The sequence below is a fragment of the Tachypleus tridentatus genome, chromosome 5 (assembly GCF_004210375.1).
Source record: "Tachypleus tridentatus isolate NWPU-2018 chromosome 5, ASM421037v1, whole genome shotgun sequence".
Taxonomy (NCBI): domain Eukaryota; kingdom Metazoa; phylum Arthropoda; class Merostomata; order Xiphosura; family Limulidae; genus Tachypleus; species Tachypleus tridentatus.
Genome location: NC_134829.1, coordinates 25283362 through 25307094, shown reverse-complemented (window position 1 = coordinate 25307094; position 23733 = coordinate 25283362). Strand labels below are relative to the sequence as shown.

At 34.0% G+C, this 23733-nt stretch overlaps 1 protein-coding gene across 1 annotated transcript in view; it reads right to left on the bottom strand.

Moving 5' to 3' along the window:
- Window positions 1-3185, bottom strand: part of LOC143250749 (N-acetylgalactosamine-6-sulfatase-like) — a 44732-nt gene extending 41547 nt beyond the window's left edge. Inside the window, 1 exon segment of the mRNA XM_076501705.1 lies at window positions 2955-3185. Coding sequence (XP_076357820.1) covers window positions 2955-3044 — 90 coding nt within the window. The 5' untranslated portion in view covers window positions 3045-3185.
- Between the last annotated feature and the right edge of the window lie 20548 nt (window positions 3186-23733).

The following is a 23733-nucleotide window of genomic DNA, read 5'->3' as shown; positions in this document are numbered from 1 at the left end:
TAAACATTTAATACTTTGGAGCCTGCTAAAATATTCTGTATGTATAACAAGTCTGAAAAAATACCATGCTAGTATTGTACCAGTCTATGATGCAACCACCAATGGATAATATCCCTCTACCACCAGGAGTGGGATACATCCTTCATGTATAGTAACAGTCAACTATGCACCTATTTAAAGCTTCTGGGAATACTGCAGAGTGGTACATAAAGAAAGATGATATTCATAGGTAGAAGTAAGTGCAATATGATGTAATGTAACACACAAATGTAATATCCCATTCAGAGGAGCCATAGGATGATGATAAAGATGGAAGGTAATACAAAACAAAATAAAAATAGTATCATTTATTAAAAATAGACAAGTTGGGCGATTTGTTTAATTCAGTCAAAGTAGAAAGGTTTAATTCATAAGAAGAGGAGTTACCAGAGAAACATAATAATTTGATTGCCTCAGAAGGAAGCTGCATGAATGAAATAATAGCAAACTTCCAAAACAAAAAAAAAATAAAGGGACAAAGACGAGGATCAGAGTCTGAACATTTATACAAATCAAAATGAGAAAGAACTGTCAGAAAAAAGTCATCTTATTACTCTTTCAAACAGCCAAAGTCTTGAGGAGGAAGGAGTGATCTATAAATAAATTGTTCTGTTTCTGTGGCTAAGAGTGCAGGATGCAAAAGACATCCAAGTCAAAAATGAACAGCATCTCCTACAAGCAAGAAAAAAACATGCCTTAAGAGAAAAATATGGCACAGGGAATAGGAGGCCAAAAGTTTGAATCAAAGACATGTAAACAATGAAGAAGTTGACTGATTAGAAAGACTCAGAAATTAGGATTCTAAATCATCATCAGGGCACTATAAAGTCTTGTTTTCATTATTTGTTGATGTTGGCTTTTCTCCTCTGATTTTAGTCCATGCATGGAAATGGCCACACCTTTACTTATAATTCTTTCATCTCACTTTAAAATGAATAAAAACCATCTGTAATCTTTGCTAAATTAAAGATGTGTAATTAATTTAACCTTCTAAAGTAATTACTTTAAATAGTGCTGGGAAAAAGAAACTGAAAAGTCTTTAAGCACCCCAAATGTTCAATAGTTTGAGTGTTTGATTAAAAAAATGCTGAACATTAAACTATTTTCACATAAATTCATATCAGGATTTAGAAGACTTGGAAGAGGTTCTTAAGAACTAGATAAAGAAAAGGAGAACAGATATGGATAAAATGGAAGGTTAACATATGTATTCTGTTACCAGCAATTATAGAAATAAAGCAAATTTCCTACAATAGCTGGATAAAAAACAAAGCATGATTAGGAAATCAAATGATTTGAAATAAAGTAATGGTGAATGGACCAGCATTGCTAAACCATCCACAATCAGTAATAAACTACAAGGACAAATTATCAATAAGAGCAAGCAAGAAAACAAGCTACATCATGTGAAAAACCTTCCTGTCTTGCATAGGACTAGATAAAATACACATGAAGTTGACAGCATACAACATCATGATGAAAGGTAATCCATGGCTATTGGTAAAAGGGATCTCCAAGACTGAAGAGAAAAAATCTTCAAAATTGCCAATGGGTAAAAGGATATAAACCTCAATACAACTGTCTAAAGAATGGTAATGAGAAAAACTGGACAAAGGGTGCTATGAATTAAAGACAATGCTCTAGAAAGAAGTCTAAAAGCAGGGCAGGCTTACAGAAAGAGAGTGGGCCAACTGAGACTCACAGAGAATACTGAATGGGCCATAGTCTGGGACTAGTGACAAAAAAAAGGTGGAGGTTTGTTGTAGAGTGGAGTCACAAATTTATCAATGAAAAGATTACCAGGAAGATAGTTGAGATTAAACATTTTTTTATATAAGGATATATTACGATTTCTGAAACTGTTTACTCTTGAAAATAGAGGACTTAAAGTGAATCTGATTGAGATTTTAGATTGTTAAGATTAATACATAATTTTTTATGTCCTTATTGATGTGAACAGTAGGACTGCAGGTTACAAATATAAATTTTGACAGGATAGAAACCATCTCCAGCTAAGACAGATTTATTTTTCTAACAGGGTAGTTAGCCTTTGGAATGGGTTGCATCCAAATGTGGTGGAAGTACTTAAAGGAGTTTAAGGGAAGACTTGAATCAATAAGGCTGGTTCTAAGTATTTTATTTTTATTTTGAAGTTTAGTTTAGTAGATGGAATGGTCCCTTGTTGTTAACTCATATGTATATACATGTAAATAATTTTATAAGAGTTTAAAGGAAGGGTTGGTTAACAGCCAAGATAACAAGGCTGGGTTTAGTGATTACTTTTCTTTGTTACTGAAACTACTTGATTTTTGATTTACCTTAATGTGTTAATATTTTAGAACTGAAGCAACCCTAAAGCTCCAAAGAATATTCAATAAAAGTCCCACGAAAACTACCTTGAAGTTTGCAAGCAATCACTATGATCATGCTCACATTGCAATCACACTATGTTCATGTCTGTCCGTACATACTGTTAAAATTGTTGATCACTTCATTAAATGTTCAATACAAGTTATATATACTTTGCAAGTTTTGACTTCTGTTTCAACGCACTGGAGCTAACAAAACTATAACATAATTTCTATATTATAATTTATAAGTTGTAGGATTTGATGTTAAAAAGTCCATATATGATTATTACTATTAGTGAGGACGAGAAAACTCGTATTACTTTTTATAACAGCAACAAAGCCAAGAGAGAAAAACAAACATTTAAATGAAAATTAATCATAAGAATAAATTGTACTTTTAGCTATAAAAAAAGTTTAATTTTAATACATAAGTATTATTGTTGCGTTAACAACAGTCGCATTGTAATTTGTAATCTTCGTTCCAATTTCTACACAATTTCCAATAAGTCAATGGACTTTGTACTTGAAAATAAGTAATATTCTGGTAATAATTAGTATACTTACATCGTCCATGAGCATGATAAGGATATTAGGGCGAGAACATTCAAACTGTACAAATAAGGAAAATAAAAGAAAGCCCACCAAAATTCTCATTTTTAGTACCCTATTACTACTTTACTACAATAAACAGAACTAAATTAATAAACCTCTCCTAATGACTAAAACATAAACGTCAGCTGATGTCGAGAAAAGCCACTTGCAGAGGAATATATACGTGAAACCTACAATAACCGAAGTAAGTCCAAACGTTGTTCACTCCTCAACGCAAAATATATTTTCAACCCAAACGAACCGTTTTTAGATAAAAAAGGTCAGCTGACTTACATTTCGCGCTTGTCATAGATTATGTTTACAGCATGAATTAATTACAGAGAAGAAGAGTTGAATTTCAAAATGTTTATTTTAAAGAGAACAGTAGAGGATTAATTATTTCTGGCAATTCCCAAAATTTTATATCGACATCAAACATCGATCCGTCAGTCTTTATATGTGCTGAACAGTCAACATAAGAAAAAAATTTATTTTAGAAAATAAAACGAAACTTCCTCCACCGACAAATTAAAAATATGTATTTCTGGAATAGGATCAGGTGCATGAATGGATAAAATTCAGGAACAGATGAACGTATTTGCCTATATACGTTTTTATTGTTCGATATATATACATACTTTTTGCGTCGATATCGTACGGATGCATGATTTATTGTACCACGCTGAATTAAATGGACTGTATATCTCCCCATTGATAGTTACTATAGATATGACAACTGTTAAAGAGCATTCACTTCAGTAGAGGTCTTTTTTTTTTTTTTGCGCTTATTAAAATATTTAGAAACGGTAGCATCCAGCGAAAAAATTCCGGTTGTTATTTACAACACTCTGTTGTAATGGAAGCATCCATTTTGCATCGAAAATCAAACATTTTTGCAAACAACGCAGTGTAATCAACCTCCGTTGTTTAACACTCCCAGTAATTAAAAATCGGGTTTCGATACCCGTAGTGGGCAGAGCACAGGTAGCCGATTGTGTATTTTTGTGCTTAATTCCAAACAAACAAATAAACCTTTGTTTAAAATTAAAAGCAATGCAATTTTCTTTATTGAAATAACAAATGACAAAAAACAGTCATATTACGTAAAGACTGTTATCCAAAGGTTATATTTATAACCCTTGTAAAAATTTACGTGAATATTCAGTAAAAACAAACAAATACTGCTTCGTCTGAATTCATCAGACGAATTCGAAACACTTTTTAACCTCTAACAAAATAGTAATAGTGAAATGCTTATGGTTAAAACTTGTAGAAAAATTCTTCAGTTAAGTAGATGAAATGATTTGCAGAGATTTTTGAGACAACATTTAACTTAAGACATTACAATGTTTTTTATTTTTGAAAATTAATTTTCCCAACTTGTTTTTCCAAATTTTCTTTACAGAAATTTTATTTTATATACAGGTTAATAAGCCCATGTCTGGATTATCAATTTGTTTATCGTTTTTGTAAACACTCACAATAAACGATACCCTAAAACATGAGACTATAGCATGTGATACAAATAATGTGTTTATTTAATTAATAAATAAATTAATAATATTTAATTAATATTATATTAATATTATAAGAGATACTGATTTGTTCAGTTTTGACTTGTATCTAACTTATGATACTTTTTGTTAAGACAAACATGTAGGTTTATGGGAAACATTAACTTATTTTTAACTGAAAATTTCAAGTATACGCCTATCTTCAGGTATACCCGACTAACCTAAATAAAGATTTTCTTCTGGGTTCTCTACATTTCTTCCTTCCTGAAACGTCTTGTCAAAGCAATCTATATTTATATATTGTCCTATCGACAATATACGAAAACGTAGAGAACTAGCCTTGGTCAGTCAGTTTATGCAATAAGTTATATGACCCTAACTACACCATGTGCTTACCTAAAGCAGGGACAGATTCCAGGCCACGAATGTCTTCATTATCACTCTCGTCTGTTACAAGTAAGCTTTCATTATCATCTGGCTCAAACTCTTTGTCACTCTCTTCATCATTACAAATAATATAGATTACTTCTTTAGTGGTATAAGCTTTTCCTTTCGGCATTGTAACAACATCGCAAGTATCAACAGAATATGCAAGGAAGGCGTCTTCCAAAACAATGAACAGTTTGATCTACACAGGCTAGAAAACAAAGAAATCATGTGACCTCCGGTTTAAATACCAGCTGAGAATCCCAAGTAAACAATGAATACACATGGTTCTAGCCTCAAGTGGCTCTAAAGGCCTGTGTGATTATGAAAATTAGCCACGAAGGTATGTTGTTTACATCTTGTTGACGAAGGTCGCCTGCCGCGCTGAGCCTTCAAGTCGACTGCAGTCGCCAACCGCGCCGAAAGGGTTAAAAACCTTGCTACTTTCACTTCTTTGAGCGATTTTATTAAAGCAAACTAAGCAGGATATTTTTCAGATGCAAAGTTGATACTTGAAAATTACCACCTGGATCATTGTTAAATCTCCTAATGATTTTGATTTTTTTTCGTGTCGATTTAACGATTGCTACTCTGTAGTTTGAAGATAGCTTCGCTTCTTCTTTGTTTGTATTTGGATATGTTGGAAATTTTATATTATGTGTATTTTATATTTTACATCTCACACCGTAAAAGATATATCAGTCGGGTACATTTGTAAGTTATTGTTTAAATATTTTAACCATAAAGTTAAATTTTAGAAAATGCCATATCTACAATTAAAGTTTATATTAATTGCGTGTATTTATTTTAATCACGACAAAAACTACAGGAACAACGCACCAGTCCTTTAAGGTGCGTGTGCTGTGGCTCTACTAAACCATTAAACATAGTTACAATAGCAGACGGAAGGCTAACAACGTAGAAAATATGTACCACCGATATGTACTACCAGGTACTTTATGCCTATTTTGAGAATAATGTAATTTAGTCAAGGCCACTTTCCACGAATCTTCAAGGTTGAAAGGTTTCCCTACATTTATTTCCTTTTCAGGAAAGCTTTTCTTTACTTGTTTTTAATACAGTGTTTTAACAGTCATATAAGTCTGTATTTATAACCAAGTTTTGAATACAATGAGGATCCAACTGTTAGGCTGGTAGTTCTGTTTAACAGTGTACATGTTCCTTTTTTTAAAGAAACATCATATTATTGTAAAAAAGCTAACTTTAAGGAGTAATGATAGTATCTTCTTTTTTCTTTTAATTACTACTAGTTAATAACACCTATACAAAATACATACTCCTAATAACACCTATACAAAATGGATACTCCATTTGAAACTATGTCACCTCAGTGAAAATGGTTGACATCAATGTTTGGTTCTTGAGTTATCACGTAATAAAAAACAAGTAGAAGAAAGAAAAACAAGAAATTCAAATCTTTTGCTATAATATTTACAGACATTCCTAGAACCTGTGACTCAGTCGTTACATTGTTATTGAATAGTATTGTAAAGTTCTGATGCCCTATTGAGAAGATATTTAAAATATCATTTTGATGAGCGATCCGAGTCATGCCTACGTTGACAGTGCTAAACCTTACCTTGCATTACCATGATAGGAATTCTGAATGGTCTTGATCAGGGTTTTTTCAATACAGGGTAATACTTATAGTTGTGTTGTGTGTACTGAACAAGTAAACGTCTTGTTTCTTGAGATAATGTAGCAAAAGATTATTAATGAATTCTGTTTCTCTCTGCAGCTTACAGTCCTATTTTGAATGTGTTTGAAAGTTTGAGTGACGTTTCACCTATTTTAGCATTAAAGGCGAAACAAGCTACGCACATATTAAAAAGACGTCCATACACGTGACTAAATATTGAAACAAACTGTTACAGTTCAGCAGTAAGTTTGTAGAATTATAACGCAGAAAACTGGTTTTTAATATCGGTGGTGGACACAGCACAGATAGTCCATTGTGTAGTATTGTGCTTAAAAACAAACAAACAGATAAAGTAGTTAGCCATTGTTTATCGATATCTGAGACGGTCACTCGGTTTACATACTTTGTATAGTGTGTACTTAACTGGACGTTCTTTAATTTGTTTTAAAATGAAGGATTTATATGATACTCTTACAGATCCAAATAGAGGTTATTCTCTGTCATAACTGACATGATTAATAGGATTATAATAGACAGATTGTAGCGATTGAACCACACCAAATATTTGTTTTATAAGACGTCTGAATAGATGACACTATCTACTTCTGTTCGGTTTACTTTGCATGAGTAATCTTCTTCAACAGTTATAGAAATTTATTCGCTACAAACGGATTCAATTCTTACTCGTCTTAAAATATTACAAAGTTTAGTAGGTTGACAACAATCTATGACATCCAAGGAAAACTGTGAAAATAAAATATGAGTATTTTAACTTTTAAAGAACCTTTAATGTATGAAGTCATCCCAGAATTAATGTCCGAAAACTTAATACAGATAGTGCATCATAATTTCTGTCTTTTTAGAAGGCTTTGATGACTAAAATACATAGTGGAACGTGTGTAAAAATGTTGAGACAAATAAAAGAAACCAACCCAACTCCACTTTTTCAGATAATTAATCAAATAAACCCTTATAAAGATGGATGCGTCTTAGGAGCACATTAGACATATAATACTTTATGAGTTTAAAAAAGGCAATAGTGCAGCAAAAACTACACGAAACATTCGAGGTGTTTATGGTGCAGAGTCTCTCAATGAAAGAAAATGTCGAAGGTGGTTTTAGAAGTTTAGATCAGATGACTACAGCTTATGTGATGCGCCATGTTCAGGTCGTTCTGTTGAGTTTAATGATGACTTGCTGCTGGCTGCACTTGATGAAGACTGTGCTACAACTGTTGAAGAACTAGCACAGAAGCTTAATTCAATACATTCAACACCTCAACGTCATCTGCAACAGCTTGTAAAGGTGTCAAAACTTGGTAAATGGGTCCTCCAAGATTTGACAGAAGCTAACCTTAAAGCAAGAGTGGATTTGACAGAAGCTAACCTTAAAGCAAGAGTGGATTTGACAGAAGCTAACCTTAAAGCAAGAGTGGAATTGACAGAAGCTAACCTTAAAGCAAGAGTGGATTTGACAGAAGCTAACCTTAAAGCAAGAGTGGATTTGACAGAAGCTAACCTTAGAGCAAGAGTGGATTTGACAGAAGCTAACCTTAGAGCAAGAGTGGATTTGACAGAAGCTAACCTTAAAGCAAGAGTGGATTTGACAGAAGCTAACCTTAAAGCAAGAGTGGACATTTGACAGAAGCTAACCTTAAAGCAAGAGTGGATTTGACAGAAGCTAACCTTAAAGCAAGAGTGGATTTGACAGAAGCTAACCTTAAAGCAAGAGTGGACATTTGACAGAAGCTAACCTTAAAGCAAGAGTGGACATTTGACAGAAGCTAACCTTAAAGCAAGAGTGGATTTGACAGAAGCTAACCTTAAAGCAAGAGTGGACATTTGACAGAAGCTAACCTTAAAGCAAGAGTGGACATTTGACAGAAGCTAACCTTAAAGCAAGAGTGGACATTTGACAGAAGCTAACCTTAAAGCAAGAGTGGATTTGACAGAAGCTAACCTTAAAGCAAGAGTGGACATTTGACAGAAGCTAACCTTAAAGCAAGAGTGGATTTGACAGAAGCTAACCTTAAAGCAAGAGTGGATTTGACAGAAGCTAACCTTAAAGCAAGAGTGGACATTTGACAGAAGCTAACCTTAAAGCAAGAGTGGACATTTGACAGAAGCTAACCTTAAAGCAAGAGTGGATTTGACAGAAGCTAACCTTAAAGCAAGAGTGGACATTTGACAGAAGCTAACCTTAAAGCAAGAGTGGACATTTGACAGAAGCTAACCTTAAAGCAAGAGTGGACATTTGACAGAAGCTAACCTTAAAGCAAGAGTGGATTTGACAGAAGCTAACCTTAAAGCAAGAGTGGACATTTGACAGAAGCTAACCTTAAAGCAAGAGTGGACATTTGACAGAAGCTAACCTTAAAGCAAGAGTGGATTTGACAGAAGCTAACCTTAAAGCAAGAGTGGACATTTGACAGAAGCTAACCTTAAAGCAAGAGTGGACATTTGACAGAAGCTAACCTTAAAGCAAGAGTGGATTTGACAGAAGCTAACCTTAGAGCAAGAGTGGACATTTGCACTTTTCTTCATTCTCGTGAACTTAGCTCATCTTTTTAGGACAGATTAATGACTGCTGATGAAAAATGGATATTTTATTAAAATGTTAAGCGCCGCATACAGTGGCTCAGTGCAGGTAAACTGGCTAAAGTACAGCCCAAAATGGATCTCCACCCATTGAGTGTTGCACTCAATTGCACACAACATTGGAGAATGTTGCACTGAAAGAAAAGAGGCTTGATTTGATTAATTGTAAAGGTGTTGTGTTACACCAGGATAATGCACGGCCCCATGTAGTAAGGATCACATGTGCAAAGGTTGAAGAGTTAGAGAAGGGAAACTTCCATTTCCTTCTTATTTTCCAGACCTTTTCCCATATGATTATCATCTATTCCGAAGTTTGCAGAACTATCTTGACGGAAAAGAACTTGGAACACGTGAAGATGTCAAAACTACATTCTTTTCCTCCAAACCCCAAAAAATTTATAGAAGTGGCATTAAGACACTTGTGAATCTTTGGCAGGAAGTAATTAATAATAATGGAACATATATTACAAGTTAAATAACATTAAAAGCGTTTGAAATCCTTCTCTTTTTCTGAACCTAAAATCGGACTTAAAGGACGACCTGATATATATAAACTACGTTTTTGCTCTTTTAGTCGTTGATGTTATTATTTTAGCACTCCAAAAGTGGATGGCCCGGCATGGCCAAGTGTGTTACGGCGTTCGACTCGTAATCCGAGGGTCGCGGGTTCGAATCCCGGTCGCACCAAACATGCTCGCCCTTTCAACTGTGGGGGCGTTATTAATATGACGGTTAATCTCACTATTCGTTGGTAAAAGAGTAGCCCAAGAGTTGGCGGTGGATGTTGATGACTAGTTGTCTTCCCTCTAGTCTTACACTGCTAAATTAGGGACGGCTAGCGCAGATAGCCCTCGAGTAGCTTTGCGCGAAATTCAAAAAACAAAACAAACAAAAACCAAAAGTTGAGTGTGCTGTCATCTGTCGGTATTTCCTGTTATTCCTTACTGAATATTCATATTTGATAAACGACCTGCAAATTCTTTCCATCCATTACTGGGGTTGATCTTGTGTAATAGGATTTCAGCTTCCTTTTTATATTTCTAAGGAATGTTGTTGATGGTATCTAAATTCTCACGAGCTGATAATTATGTTTTCACTTTAATGAGTACTGAGGCTTGTGAATAAGACGGTGTTGCAGGTAATTTAACATCTTCGTTTTATCGTCTGTGGGTAATGTGTGATTTCTGTATCACAGAATTTATTTCTTGATCTATTGAATTACTAATTTACGCACTGGTCTTTCATAAGCGTTGATTTGATAGAGCGAATGATACCAGGTTGTCAGGAACAATAATCATTCGTTTTACTTATTTATATTTTTAAACTTCAGCACCTTTACCAACAGACCATCCTTTTAAACCACCAAGCAATGAAGGTTTGATTTGTTTTGAATTTCGCGCAAAACTACACGAGGGCTATCTGCGCTAACCGTCCCTAATTTAACAACGTAAGACTAAAGGAAAGGCAGCTAGTCATCATCACCCACCGTCAATTCTTGGGATACTCTTTTACCAACGAATAGTGAGATTGACCGTCACATGATAATGTCTTCTCGGCTGAAATGGCGAACATGTTTGGAGTGACGGGGATTCGAAGCCGTGACTCTCAGATTACGAACCGAGTGCTTTAACCGCCTGGTCTTCAATGAAGGTATAAGTGCTACAAGTAATGACAGAAACTTTTCTTTATGTACTAGTAAGTGTTTAACAGAAGATTTCTTGGTTAACACTTTTGTGTCGATTAATTTTCTGTTTTTGTATATTCGTTATGGGAATGTTACCCTTCAACACATTTATAATACAATCACAGAAATGTATAATAAAATTACATTTAGCCTCGACAGTTATTCTTATTTCCGTGCTACTTAAGTTAATTAACGGAGTAGTTTCTCAGTATTGTTTAACTCTAAGAATCATGATGAGTAGATAAATTAACTTGGTATGTACAAGTAAACACGAGCCGTAGACAAACTGTTCACTTATACAATACTATACATCCGGCTGAATATACCACCGACTTTTGTTTTACAATACAACAGTAATGTTTAATTCTATGCTATGGACAGGACAGAGTCGATTAACACGTGGACTTCATTTAATTCCAAACTATAGCAAGGAATATTCATCAGGCTTCTCGCACTTTCTATTCACTTTCTGTATAGCCTGTAGTGAGGTTCTCTTTCAATATTCTGGCTTCACTCCATAGTCGACGTTTTTACAGAGGTTGTGATGAATTTTGCGGGTTATCGATTACGAAGATAGGTCAAACATGTAAATGGATGTTACAGACGGCTATCCATCTCGAGAAACTATCACCTATTCTGTTGAATCTTGGCCTTACGAAGTCAGTAAGGTCACACAGGCGAATAAGACCCGTTAAATCATAATGATAAATATGATTCTAATAGCATAAGGAAAATATGTTAACATCTGGATTTATCATTTATATATGCACATGGCTATCTTTCTAGATTTCTTCTTCATTAACAAAGGCGAAGGGTTCCCTGTTACGGTAGATCCTCTTTTAATTCGACATAGAAATACATAAAATATACAGGAAAGCAAAAGAAATACAGTAATTGAAATAACGTAAGCCATGCTTCGCAGGTCCTAAATTTCTAGAATATATCTATTTTCTTGATACATTCAGTTAGCTTCATTTGTTTCGCAACTGAAAAGTTTGAAAACGATTTTAACATGTTTTAGCTTTCACCATGCAATGGTTACAAGCCATTAGACCTTGGCACGGACTGGTTGTCATGGTGATCATCTTACATAGGTTTCGGGATCGAAACCTGTCACCAACTATCATTGCCCTTTCAGAGTATTAGCGTATCATTATAACGGTCATTAACTATTAACTAGCTACCAACCCTCTAGTCTAACTTTTCATAATTAGGGACAGCTTAAACATATAGCTCTCAATTAGCCTTGCGAATCATTCAACAAAGAAAGAAAACAAGCTTAGAGAAGTTTCTCTCATTTTTTATGTATAACCACTTTTAAAGAAATTGTTATTTTACGATATTGTATAAAATTTCACGGATTTAAAACAACTATCAAAAGGATCGTTTGACCTAAAAGGTCTTCAGCTTGTAAGATTTTGCACATTTAAACTAACTCAACTAACAAAAATAATTCAATAATTAATTAAATGGAATACAGAATGAAAATTTTAAAAATTAATTAAAAATACATAATATTGAAAATCTACACCCGTATGTTTTATATCCAAAAAACAAAATGTGATAGAAACATCTCCAGAAATTAAAAAAATGTAATAGCCTAAAGAATATATATCGTTAGGATAGATCCTTGACTGCCAGATTACATTTATTATGGCGATATGTTATTGGTTTTTTTTTTTTTGGAATTTCGCACAAAGCTACTCGAGGGCTAATCTGTGCTAGCCGTCCCTAATTTAGCAGTGTAAGGCTAGAGGGAAAGCAGCTAGTCATCACCACCCACCGCCAACTCTTGGGTTACTCTTTTACCAACGAATAGTGGGATTGACCGTCACATTATACACCCCCACGGCTGGGAGAGCGAGCATATTTAGCGCGACGCGGGCGCAAACCCGCGACCCTCGGATTACGAGTCGCACGCCTTACGCGCTTGGCCATGCCGGGCCCGGCGATATGTTAGACTCCAAAGATGTTTTTCTTTTATCTTTTATATTTTACGCAATGAAAATATAAAATGGTCGTAATATATATTGTAGCTTAAATAAATTCGTGGTGTATTTATAGAGTAAGTATTCGTAAAAATCAATTAGATTAACAACTTTTAATATTTAGAAAAGCCGGTGTGCTTTGGTAAAATAACTTTCCAACGACGGCTTTTATGTCATACCTCTTATCAACAAATGTATAATCTAATACTGTTATTACTCTATGCATGTACAACAAATCTAGAAAAATATTTGTTGATTTCTTATTTTAGAGCCTCCGCTGGTTAAAAAGGGTCGCTTTTTATTACAAACATTGGTGATTTAACAGAGAATAGTTTGATTCAGTAACAATTTGAGTTTAAAACTGATTCAATATTTTTATTTTCATGATAACTTTTATGCACTTGACTTTAGTCTAGGTGATCTCATACTACGCTTTACTAGGCTTATTATACCAACACTCACTACATTTATAAGGTTCCACGGCACCGCCACCCTCTTGTCTCCTTTTCCCACCAGATAATAATTGAGCTATCCTATCTGGATAAACGCATTTTGCCTTTTATTACTTTCCATATTTCGAGAAATCAAGTGTGACGTGACATATAGGCTCTATTATAGGTTAGACGCTTCTTATCAGTGGCGGCGCCAGGATATTTTCATTGGAGGAGCTGAGGGGAGGCTGAGATAACCTTTGGAGGGGCTTTCCAAAATGCCATCAATATGAAGTATAGATGGTAAATTATAATAATGTAAATATCAAGGTACATTTCAGAAAGGTGTGCTATTTTGAACTGCGTTTTCAATGCATTTTTCATTGGAAACTCATATTCTGATTAATAAATTCATTATTACAAATTAGAAATAATCTGTTTATGAAAATATGCGTATATGTAAAAGAGGAAGCTCACCTAATTTACACCCAAGGTAATACATAATAACAAAGAAAATCAAGATTAGCTTAGATTGAACGTTTAATATACCATTAAGAGTAAAGCTACATATCAAAAGAAATATAACATAAAGACATAGTTTACATAGCAGAAACGAATTATCCCATGTGAAGTTAATACACTCTGAGGAAAAGTAAGGTCACTATCAGGCTAACTATCTTTCATCATGTTTGTGATTGTGATATTGTTCTTATTATCATAAGTGTGACAAGCACCTGTTACAATAACGTAACTACTATATTACATTAAATTAGGCACTTCTAAATAGCCCAATGACAATTTCGAAATTCATTCTAAAATTGTTTAAAAATATTATTTGGTCAGTTAACATGTAAGGTTATTATCTAATCATAGGTATAACATTAATTGGATTGTGACTCACAATTTTAAGTGTATGCCACAATCATCAGTACAATTTTGGATGGCTGATACACAGTGCAAAATGATCTCACAGAGGATACAACACCAGCTAAATGCTTCATAGTTTTGACCTATACACAATACACTTATACATGCATGCTATGCTTTACTTTTCAATAAAAGATAAATTAAATTAATGGGTAAATACCTGTGAAACCTTTGGTTTATCAAGTAAAATCCCTGATGATCTGTTGTTACTTGAAATCAACGTGGTTGTCTAATCTTCGTCAAAGCTCAAGATAGAATGGCATTACACAGGGAGCAGCAAGACAGCGCATGAGTTTCATTGCATTCAGTACGTTGCTATGGGACGCATGACACATACTTCCGTCTTAATGAAGACGTTGAGTTCTACAGATCTATGTCTCTTTGATGTTAATTGTTATGCAAGAACGACGATTGTGTTTTCCATATTTTATGAATATATATAAATAACAATACTGGGGGCTAAGGGGGCCTGGCTCATTTTGGGGGGCTCAAGTCCCCCCCTTGGCGCCGCCACTGGAGCCTTTTATACAAATATATGATCAAATTCATATACAACAACTTTTGACAGTGTGTACATAGGTCTTAACTCGTGCAAAATATTATACTCATGACACGATAAGATGTCGAAACATGTCGTGCATATAAGATTGCTGCCTGACCCACACTATTTTGTTTTATTTCTATGCAGTAAAATTATTTATTAAAACAATTTTCATTTTGTTTCGACAGCTTTATTTTCAAATATTCATTGTATAATATCAAATGTTGGATTTATGTTTTAATACATATGTGTGAGAACTTAATCAAGTGTCGTCCTAATTTTAATAAAATATGTCAGTGTTCATACTTTTGATTTCTGTTTGACTAATTCATTATTTTTTAATATTATGAGACAACATCAACACAAACAATATAACTCACTTGGCAAAAGCCTTCAATATCTATATGACTTCTAAATTTCATTGACAATGAACCTTGTAAGTATTAACTTGTTGCTTATGAAGATTGACCAAAATTTCCCTTATCTCTCACTTGAAAAAGCGCCATCTATTGCAAATTTAAAAACACAATTACAATTAAAATACAAGGTGATTTAAAAGCACGCATAAAATAAAACATTGCCTAGTTCAACACTTTATGAGTTTTAGGAAGAGCAACAGAATGGTTCCAGTCTAGTATGGACATTCCTTATCCTGTAGCGAGGTGAAATTCAGCCAACTCATATTGAAGCACCTAATATGGACGTATATAACCTCTGGTACTTGTACGAGTTGTTAATAATGCAGATAGGGGTACTGAATTCTCGTTATTAATAATCGAGTTTTGGAACTCAAATTGTGCTATAGCTACCGTTCTCTTGAGGTCTAAGGTAAGAAATTCTTCTGGTGTGCGTAACACAAGCACTGGAGGGCGCCACGGTATTACTCATACTTGTGTCAATATACTAGAAGCACTTGATTCCAGATGTTCAGCACTTGTGCCACCAAGGAAAAAATCAACTAAAACAGGGTGAAAACTTCAGCAGATGAACTTTTGGAGCTGAAATGAGATCACCAATATAAATTTATGGTTATCTACTATTTCACAAAGTGGACCAAGGCTTATCTGTTGATGTTGTTACGTATTACAATTTATCCCGGACAAGTCTACGATTTATTATGTTATGTATTATAATTTATTTCGGACGAGTCTCCATTTTATTATGTCACGTATTATAATTTATCTCGAAAGAGTCTCTGATTTATTACATAATGTAACGTTGCGTATTACGATTTCAAACAACCGAAAATTTTAATTTAGAAGTTAATTGAATGTCAATATGTATCAAATTTATATTTGCCAACAAGATTGATACACACAATTTTCCTTCTTAACACAAATATATTTTAATGTACAAACAACAATGTAATTTGTAATAACAGTTATTACAAATAATGATTTATATACAACAGTTTTAGAAACTTACAAACAATACTGAGTCTTCTATCTGGTTTGGAAATGAATCTTTTATCGACAGTTCAAGGAGAGCGAATTAATTCTCTATTGATATACAGGTACACTTCATTTGGCGGGATTGCTAGCTAGCTCTGTTCTTGTCTGGTCTGACTTAAGGTTTTTACAGCTTAAGTTATACAATGTTTTCGTAGAAATACCTACATCCGAAGCTAATTCTCTTAAGTTGAACAGTTCATAATATGCGAAATATATAAAAGTTCCTAGTCAAATATCTCTAGTTTTCGATTAACAAGCGGTTATTACAATTATAATTTCCATGATTTATAGTGTACTTACTGACTTGTAGCAAACCAACAATATTAAACAGTCTCTTGGCGTGTCGTTTTATAAATTTTAAGGATGAAGTTCTTGAAAGTTCAGATGGCAACAATATTCGAAGATTCACTAGTACTTTCGTGAAACATATATTGTTGATTCTTACCTTCAAAAATCTCATATAGATTTAGAGAACAGTCTGTAATTTCGCAATCTACATTTAACAATATAAGTTACATGCATTTGTAAACATATATTCGACTAAATAAACATCGATATTAAAATAAATATATATTAGTAAATCTGTTACAGTGAACACATCAGTATAGTCAATAAATAGTCAATATGGTGATAAAGCAGTGAATAGGACGGTTTAATAATGATAACATTTCAGCATTCCATTCATTCTTTACGAAGATATGTCTAAAACGTTTTAAAGTAATGCTTAAACCCAAAAGTAATATGTTTAAAAATGTTATGGATTCTTAAATAAATTCATATGTGACACATTTTAAAATGAATTGGACAAAGTGAATTTTTACATATTTCTTGTGTGTGTAAATTAACAATTTTTGCTCATTTTTTTGTGTCTTTCACCAAAAACGTAGTTGAAATTAATTAAAAATAATGAAAATATTGTGGAAAGTTTCAGTTAATTTATAGCAAATTAAATAAAAATAAAATGATTTCAAAACTATAATAACTATCTTAAAATAAGGGGTAAGGGATGGATAACCCCGGGTTTTTGGCTTGGAAATCTGGTCACCTAATTTACAGACAACATTGTGGAATTTTTACTTGATTATCAACAGTTAGAACAGCCATTTGGTTGAAAAATTACTGACTGAAAGGAATAGATGATTTTTGCTTTCCAAGCTATCAGCTTCTGTTCTGTCCATGGTGTATGCACTATAATGTGTGATTTACACTTAATTATCAATAGGTACGACAGTAATTTGTTTGAAAAAAAAATCAGTGATCAAGATAAGGTAGCTTTCCTTGCTGTCTGAGCTGTTAGGTGGCAAAGTAGTATGTACTACGTTATTATAACTACCACTCATATATATATATATATATTGAACAGATGGACCAATTAGATGTAACATTTAGTATATTTAGAAATTTGTAACCATTCTTTTTAATCTAATCGGCAGAATTTCTTTGAGAAATATCTGCTAAATATAGAGTGATAGCTGTTTGATTATTATAAATTAGAATGACTTCTTGAGTTTTGGACTGACAAGATCAGAAGTGTTTAGTAATGGAAGTAAAGGATTTGATTTGAACATTAACAGTTTATAATATGAAGTTAATTGTAGTTTTTAACCTGAAAGGTGCTGTATCAAAATACAGTGTACTTGTTATGTTCACTAACACTAGATAGAATGTTTTAATTTTTGGGCAGGTATTGCATTTTCATGGAAGGGTAAAAGTAACAAAGATATTCACATCAAGTCTGAGAGAAAATATTGTTCTATCTGCTGTTTGTTGGTAAGAGTAATTCAAGATATTTAGATTGGATTGGATCGATATACTTATGAGTTGATGAAATTAATAATAGAGTATGAATCTTTCCGGCACCATCTCAATTGTGAACTTTATGAGCTTCGTATTTTATTTGCTTAAAATAATATTTTATTTGCTTATTATGATATATTATTTGTTTGTCATGATATTTTATTTGCTTATGATAATATATTTTTAGTAATGCAGATTGAAATATTTTATTTATAAGTGCATAGTTTTTAGTAATTTTTTTTCCTTAACGTTCTTTTAATACAAGACTCAATCAAAGATGTAATAAAATGTGGATTATGTTTGTGTTAATAGCGATTGTATGGTAAAATCTACATGGTGAACTTTTGAAATTTCGTTAGGGATGTGTGTTCTAGAGGCAATATGAGGTATGAGAACACTCTAAACCTATGGAGATGTTACATGAGTCAGGTTAGAGTTTTATTAACTTGGGTCTGAAATGTAACTCATGCAAGGTCGTGTTTGTAACTAGGTTGTTACAATATTTTGCAATCTGCACTCTTAGCTGATCTTCTGACCCTTTGGGATTCTTTTGATTTTTATATCGTCATTTCTTTTCCAAACCAAACTATTAACTCCCTCACAGTCTTCTTTTTTTGACTAACCTGTTATGTTTTCATTACATATTATCTCATACTTTCACTTAACCTAAGTCAATGTAAAATGGAGAGATACTACAGATATCACTATGTACAGGATTTCTTACTCAATGATGTTGAGGACCCGCACATTATGGCCATCCTCAAGACACAAGAAACCAGACTAGGCCTCAACTCATTGAAATCAGTGAAGAAGGATACATTCTTTGGTAACACATTAGGAATTACTGGTTCAGTCGATTGGCTGGTCCTTAAGTCTTCAAAGACTGAGCAACTCCAATGATTACTATTATATCTGGCTAGACCAGACTGCCATCAGCAAATCATATCACTTCATATTCAATATATAAAATACACTTTTTTAAACAGAACTTCGACTGAATGCCTTTCTTCAGGTCTATATACCCGTATTATATCCAGCTAAAACTGAGTCATCCTTCAAGCTATTGGATAGGTCAACTTCATAACTGAATACTTGGTCAATATATACATCATGAAATGATACTAAATACCTTACTGAGTCGTGATGTTAAACAGAATAATAGGACAGGACACAAAATAAAATACAAAAAAAAAACGATCTTTATCACCACAATAAAACAAACGTGCAGCTTGTATGTATCTGTTGACTATTTTTACTGGATTATTTTTATATTCAACTGTTTAAGTTGAGTCCATGTACTAGAAATTTAAAAAATCTAAGTCCAACATCTCTTGTCTCTCATTTACTTCCAGCATGAGTTGATATTGCTGTTACAATATAGGTGAGGCTATAATCTCTAGATGTCATGTGAACTACCATTGAATGACAGTGTTACCAACATCCGTGCAGAACTACAGTATCGCAACAATATCTCTCTCCCCAGGCAGATTAGGTATTATCCACTCAAGAATAACAAAGGAACAAAGATAACTGGAAGTAAACCAACTTATATGCTTTATTGACAATGCTTTATCTGAAAACTACATATACGCACACTAAGGAATAAATTCAGATTAAATATTATAATATTACAAAAAGCTAGATTCACATGGATTCATATACTATCTGACTATCCTTGTGGTTTATATGCATCTTGTCCTTCCTGCAATATCTTACCAAACAGATGCGTGTTGTAAGTGATGCACTTTATATTACGTAATGCCAGTTATGTTATCTGTATAATCCTAAAGAGCATTCTCTCAAAACATAATTATTCTTATTAACTGAACAAGTAATAGTGATAGCATACACAATTTAGCACAAAAACCTAATAGGAAAGAAAAATATTTCTAAAATAATACACTAGTACAGAATATTATAGTTCAGACTACATTGTACCATGTGGGTACAAAATATTATAGTTCAGACTACATTATACCATGTGGGTACAGAATATTATAGTTCAGACTACAGTGTACCATGTGGGTACAGAATATTATAGTTCAGATTAGAGTGTACCATGTGGCTACAGAATATTATAGTTCAGACTACAGCGTACCATGTGGGCACAGAATATTATGATTCAGACTACAGCGTACCATGTGGGTACAGAATATTATGGTTCAGACTACATTGTACCATGTGGGTACAGAATATTATAGTTCAGACTACATTGTACCATGTGGGTACAGAATATTATAGTTCAGACTACATTGTACCATGTGGGTACAGAATATTATAGTTCAGACTACAGCGTACCATGTGGGTACAGAATATTATAGTTCAGACTACAGTGTACCATGTGGGTACAGAATATTATAGTTCAGACTACAGCGTACCATGTGGGTACAGAATATTATAGTTCAGACTACATTGTACCATGTGGGTACAGAATATTATAGTTCAGACTACAGCGTACCATGTGGGTACAGAATATTATAGTTCAGACTACAGTGTTCCATGTGGGTACAGAATATTATAGTTCAGACTACATTGTACCATGTGGGTCTTCATTCTTATTTAAAAATAAAGAAACAAACACAATATAGACGAAGAAAAAAAGAAGCAGTGAATAATAATATCATTGTTCACAAAACTCGTTCAGTATCCTAAACAGAGACTTTAAGTGCTGAAAACTTATGTTGAAATTTTGTTTTCTTTGTACCAGGGATTTCAAGTACCTCTTCTCCGCAGTTGACTTCTTTCGTAATTACATTAAAAACTAAGAAGCATGTGAAATATACGCAGTTTTGTTTTTATAAAAGTGGTTTTACTATGACACCATGGCAACCATCATAAATGTATTACTGATAATAACGTTTACCACTACGTATATATATATGTATGCGTATGTGTATGTATCAAATGGATACTTACGTATTTCAGATACGGGAAATACTTTCACACCACAAAACAATATCAATACACACTATGGGTTTACCATTCGTTCTGGTATGTCAGGTTTGGACAGAAGAAACCTAAAACAAGTGTTTACGTCGAATTAGTAAAGGTATGTCGAAGGCATATTTGTTAATAAGTATCAGAGTGAAGATCTGCCCATCAGGATATTTTCCCTACCATTTTGTCAGTTTGGGCCTAAAGCTTAGTTCAGCAACTCTATTAAAAAAGTAATATATAGCATTCTGCAGTGCTTTAGTAAGAACAAAAGATTGAAATCGTTATTTCACAACCATACGAACACCAATAATTACATGGATTGGCATACATACCAGGTGTGAAGTGATGCATCTAGGACTTCATAGTGACTGGTGCCAAGCATATTTGTGATAAAGAAGACAGACGGAAAAAAAAACAACAGGAGTTACACACATTAAGAAAGCCATTCTGTGAGAATTTCTACCTTAAACCACTTATCCAAAGAAATGTAAAAATGTCATCAGACTCAGTCAGTTACAGCACTGTAGTTACATAACCCTCATAACCCACAGTCCCGTATTATTTCCCTTCATTTCTAATCTTCTGGGGAAAATGTGTAAATTATTCTAAAGATAAATTAATAAACAAACAAAAAATATGAATCCTGTACACAGGTCTCAAACCACGCTTGAACTTTCCTTACAATAATGTAGGCCAACAAACATAAGGCCATGTTATATACAAAATAACTTGTATTTGCAGTCTCTATATATAAAGGTGTGTCCGCACGTTTTGACAGATCTTAAACAAACTTGACATCATTATTATTACCCTCTCCGTGACATGACACAGGGGTTCGGATCTACCCCACTCCCTTTCTATGTCGCTCCCTGAGAGTCAATATGTCTTTCCCGTGCATTGAACAGGTACGTCAACTAATAAAACAAAAAGATTACAGTTATATTTCTTTTACAGGAAACCCGGCCCGGCATGGCCAAGTGTGTTAAGGTGTTCGACTCGTAATCTGAGGGTCGCGGGTTCGAATCACAGTCGCACCAAACATGCTCGCCCTTTCAGCCGTGGGGACGTTATAATGTTACAGTCAATCATATTATTCGTTGATAAAAGAGTAGCCCACCTAGTCATCACCCCCCCTTCCCTCTAGTATCACACTGTTAAATTAGTGAAGGGTAGCGCAGATAGCCCTTGTGCAGCTTTGCGCGAAATTTAAAACAAACCAAACCAAAACGTGAAGTCCCTATTGTCAGCAAAATGTTCAACAGAAGTATTACAAGCAACATTTTGTAAAGTGATTGTCTTTAATCCTTTAACAAGTTTAGTTTGAAATACGAATTTTCATTAAATGAAAATAAACTTAACATTTGATAAAGTTAGGTTCGAGATGTTCATACATTATCTATAACACGTCGCTAAAAAATATCCAGAGCAGGTCTGCCCTGTTTAGTGAATATATGTGCTTCATCCACACGAAGCACAGCTTCGTTGTCAGCAATGCTTAGTTAATCTATATGCGTTGTTCACACCAAGCACAGCTTCGTTGTCGGCAAGATCACCACGACAAACATAATTATTTTGATTATTTTCTTTATTGGTCTAATGTCCTATTTGTTCTTTCTTTTTGCTTTCCCACTTTCCATAAAACCGGGTTTCTAAACTCGTGGCGAGCACAGCACAGATAGCCTATTGCATAACTTTGTGCTTAAGAACAAAACAAACGAGCAAACAATCCACTTTCCGAAGAAAAGTGTAGAACCTCATACATATGAGTATCATAGAACACAACATGATGGTCTAGTTCATATGGATCTCAACAGACCAACGTTTAGTTGAAACAATGTTTATTTGTTTATAATTAAGCCCAAAGCTACACAAAGGGCTATCTGTACTCTGCCCACCACGGGTATCGAAACCCGATTTTTAGCGTGGTAAGTCCGCAAGACCTGCTGCTGTGCCACTTGGGTGCAAATGATGTTTGTACCAGTCAATAGCGAGAAATGAAGGTTTTATGACGATTATCATAGCAAGGCGTGATGCCTGTGTCGCCTACAACGTTGATAAGAACTACAATACAGGTATGATACTTCCTGACTGAACGTGGCTTTTACGTGCGCTGATTGTATTATATTAAGAGATAAAGAAAGACGTTGTGCCTAACTGTTCCTAATTTTGTGGTGTAAAACTAGAGGGAAGGCAGCTAGTCATCACCATCCATCGCCAACTCTTGGGCTACTCTTTTATTAACGAATAGTTGGATTGACCGTAATACCATAACGCCCCCGCGGCTGAAAAAGCGAGCATGTTTGGTGCGACGGGGATTTAACCCCACGATCCTCGGATTACGAATCGAACGCCTTAACCCACCTGGTCATGCCGGGCCGCCTTGCTTGGAATATTGTGTACAACTTTGATTTCCTTTAAATAATAAAGAATGTTAACCTATTAATAAGGGTTCAGAGAAGGGTTATTAGGATGATTCTACAAATGGGTTATCTCATAGGGACAAGGTAAAGTCTCTGAATATATTTTATCTTGATAAAAGAAGTTCAAGAAGAAATATTTATAGCTTTTACACAATCACCCGTTAAATCGATGGGTCAAGAGGCCTTTTGTATCTCTGTGCTGTATTTCGACCATAATAGGACGACAGATGACAAGATTATGATAAAAGACAGACTAAGTTAAAGTTAAGATTATTTAATTCTTGCCACAGGGTGTTAGGCTTATGAAATGAGTTGTCGTCGGAAGTGGTGAAACTGACTTTTTACAAGAGTATAAGAGCAACATCACTGGTTACCTGAA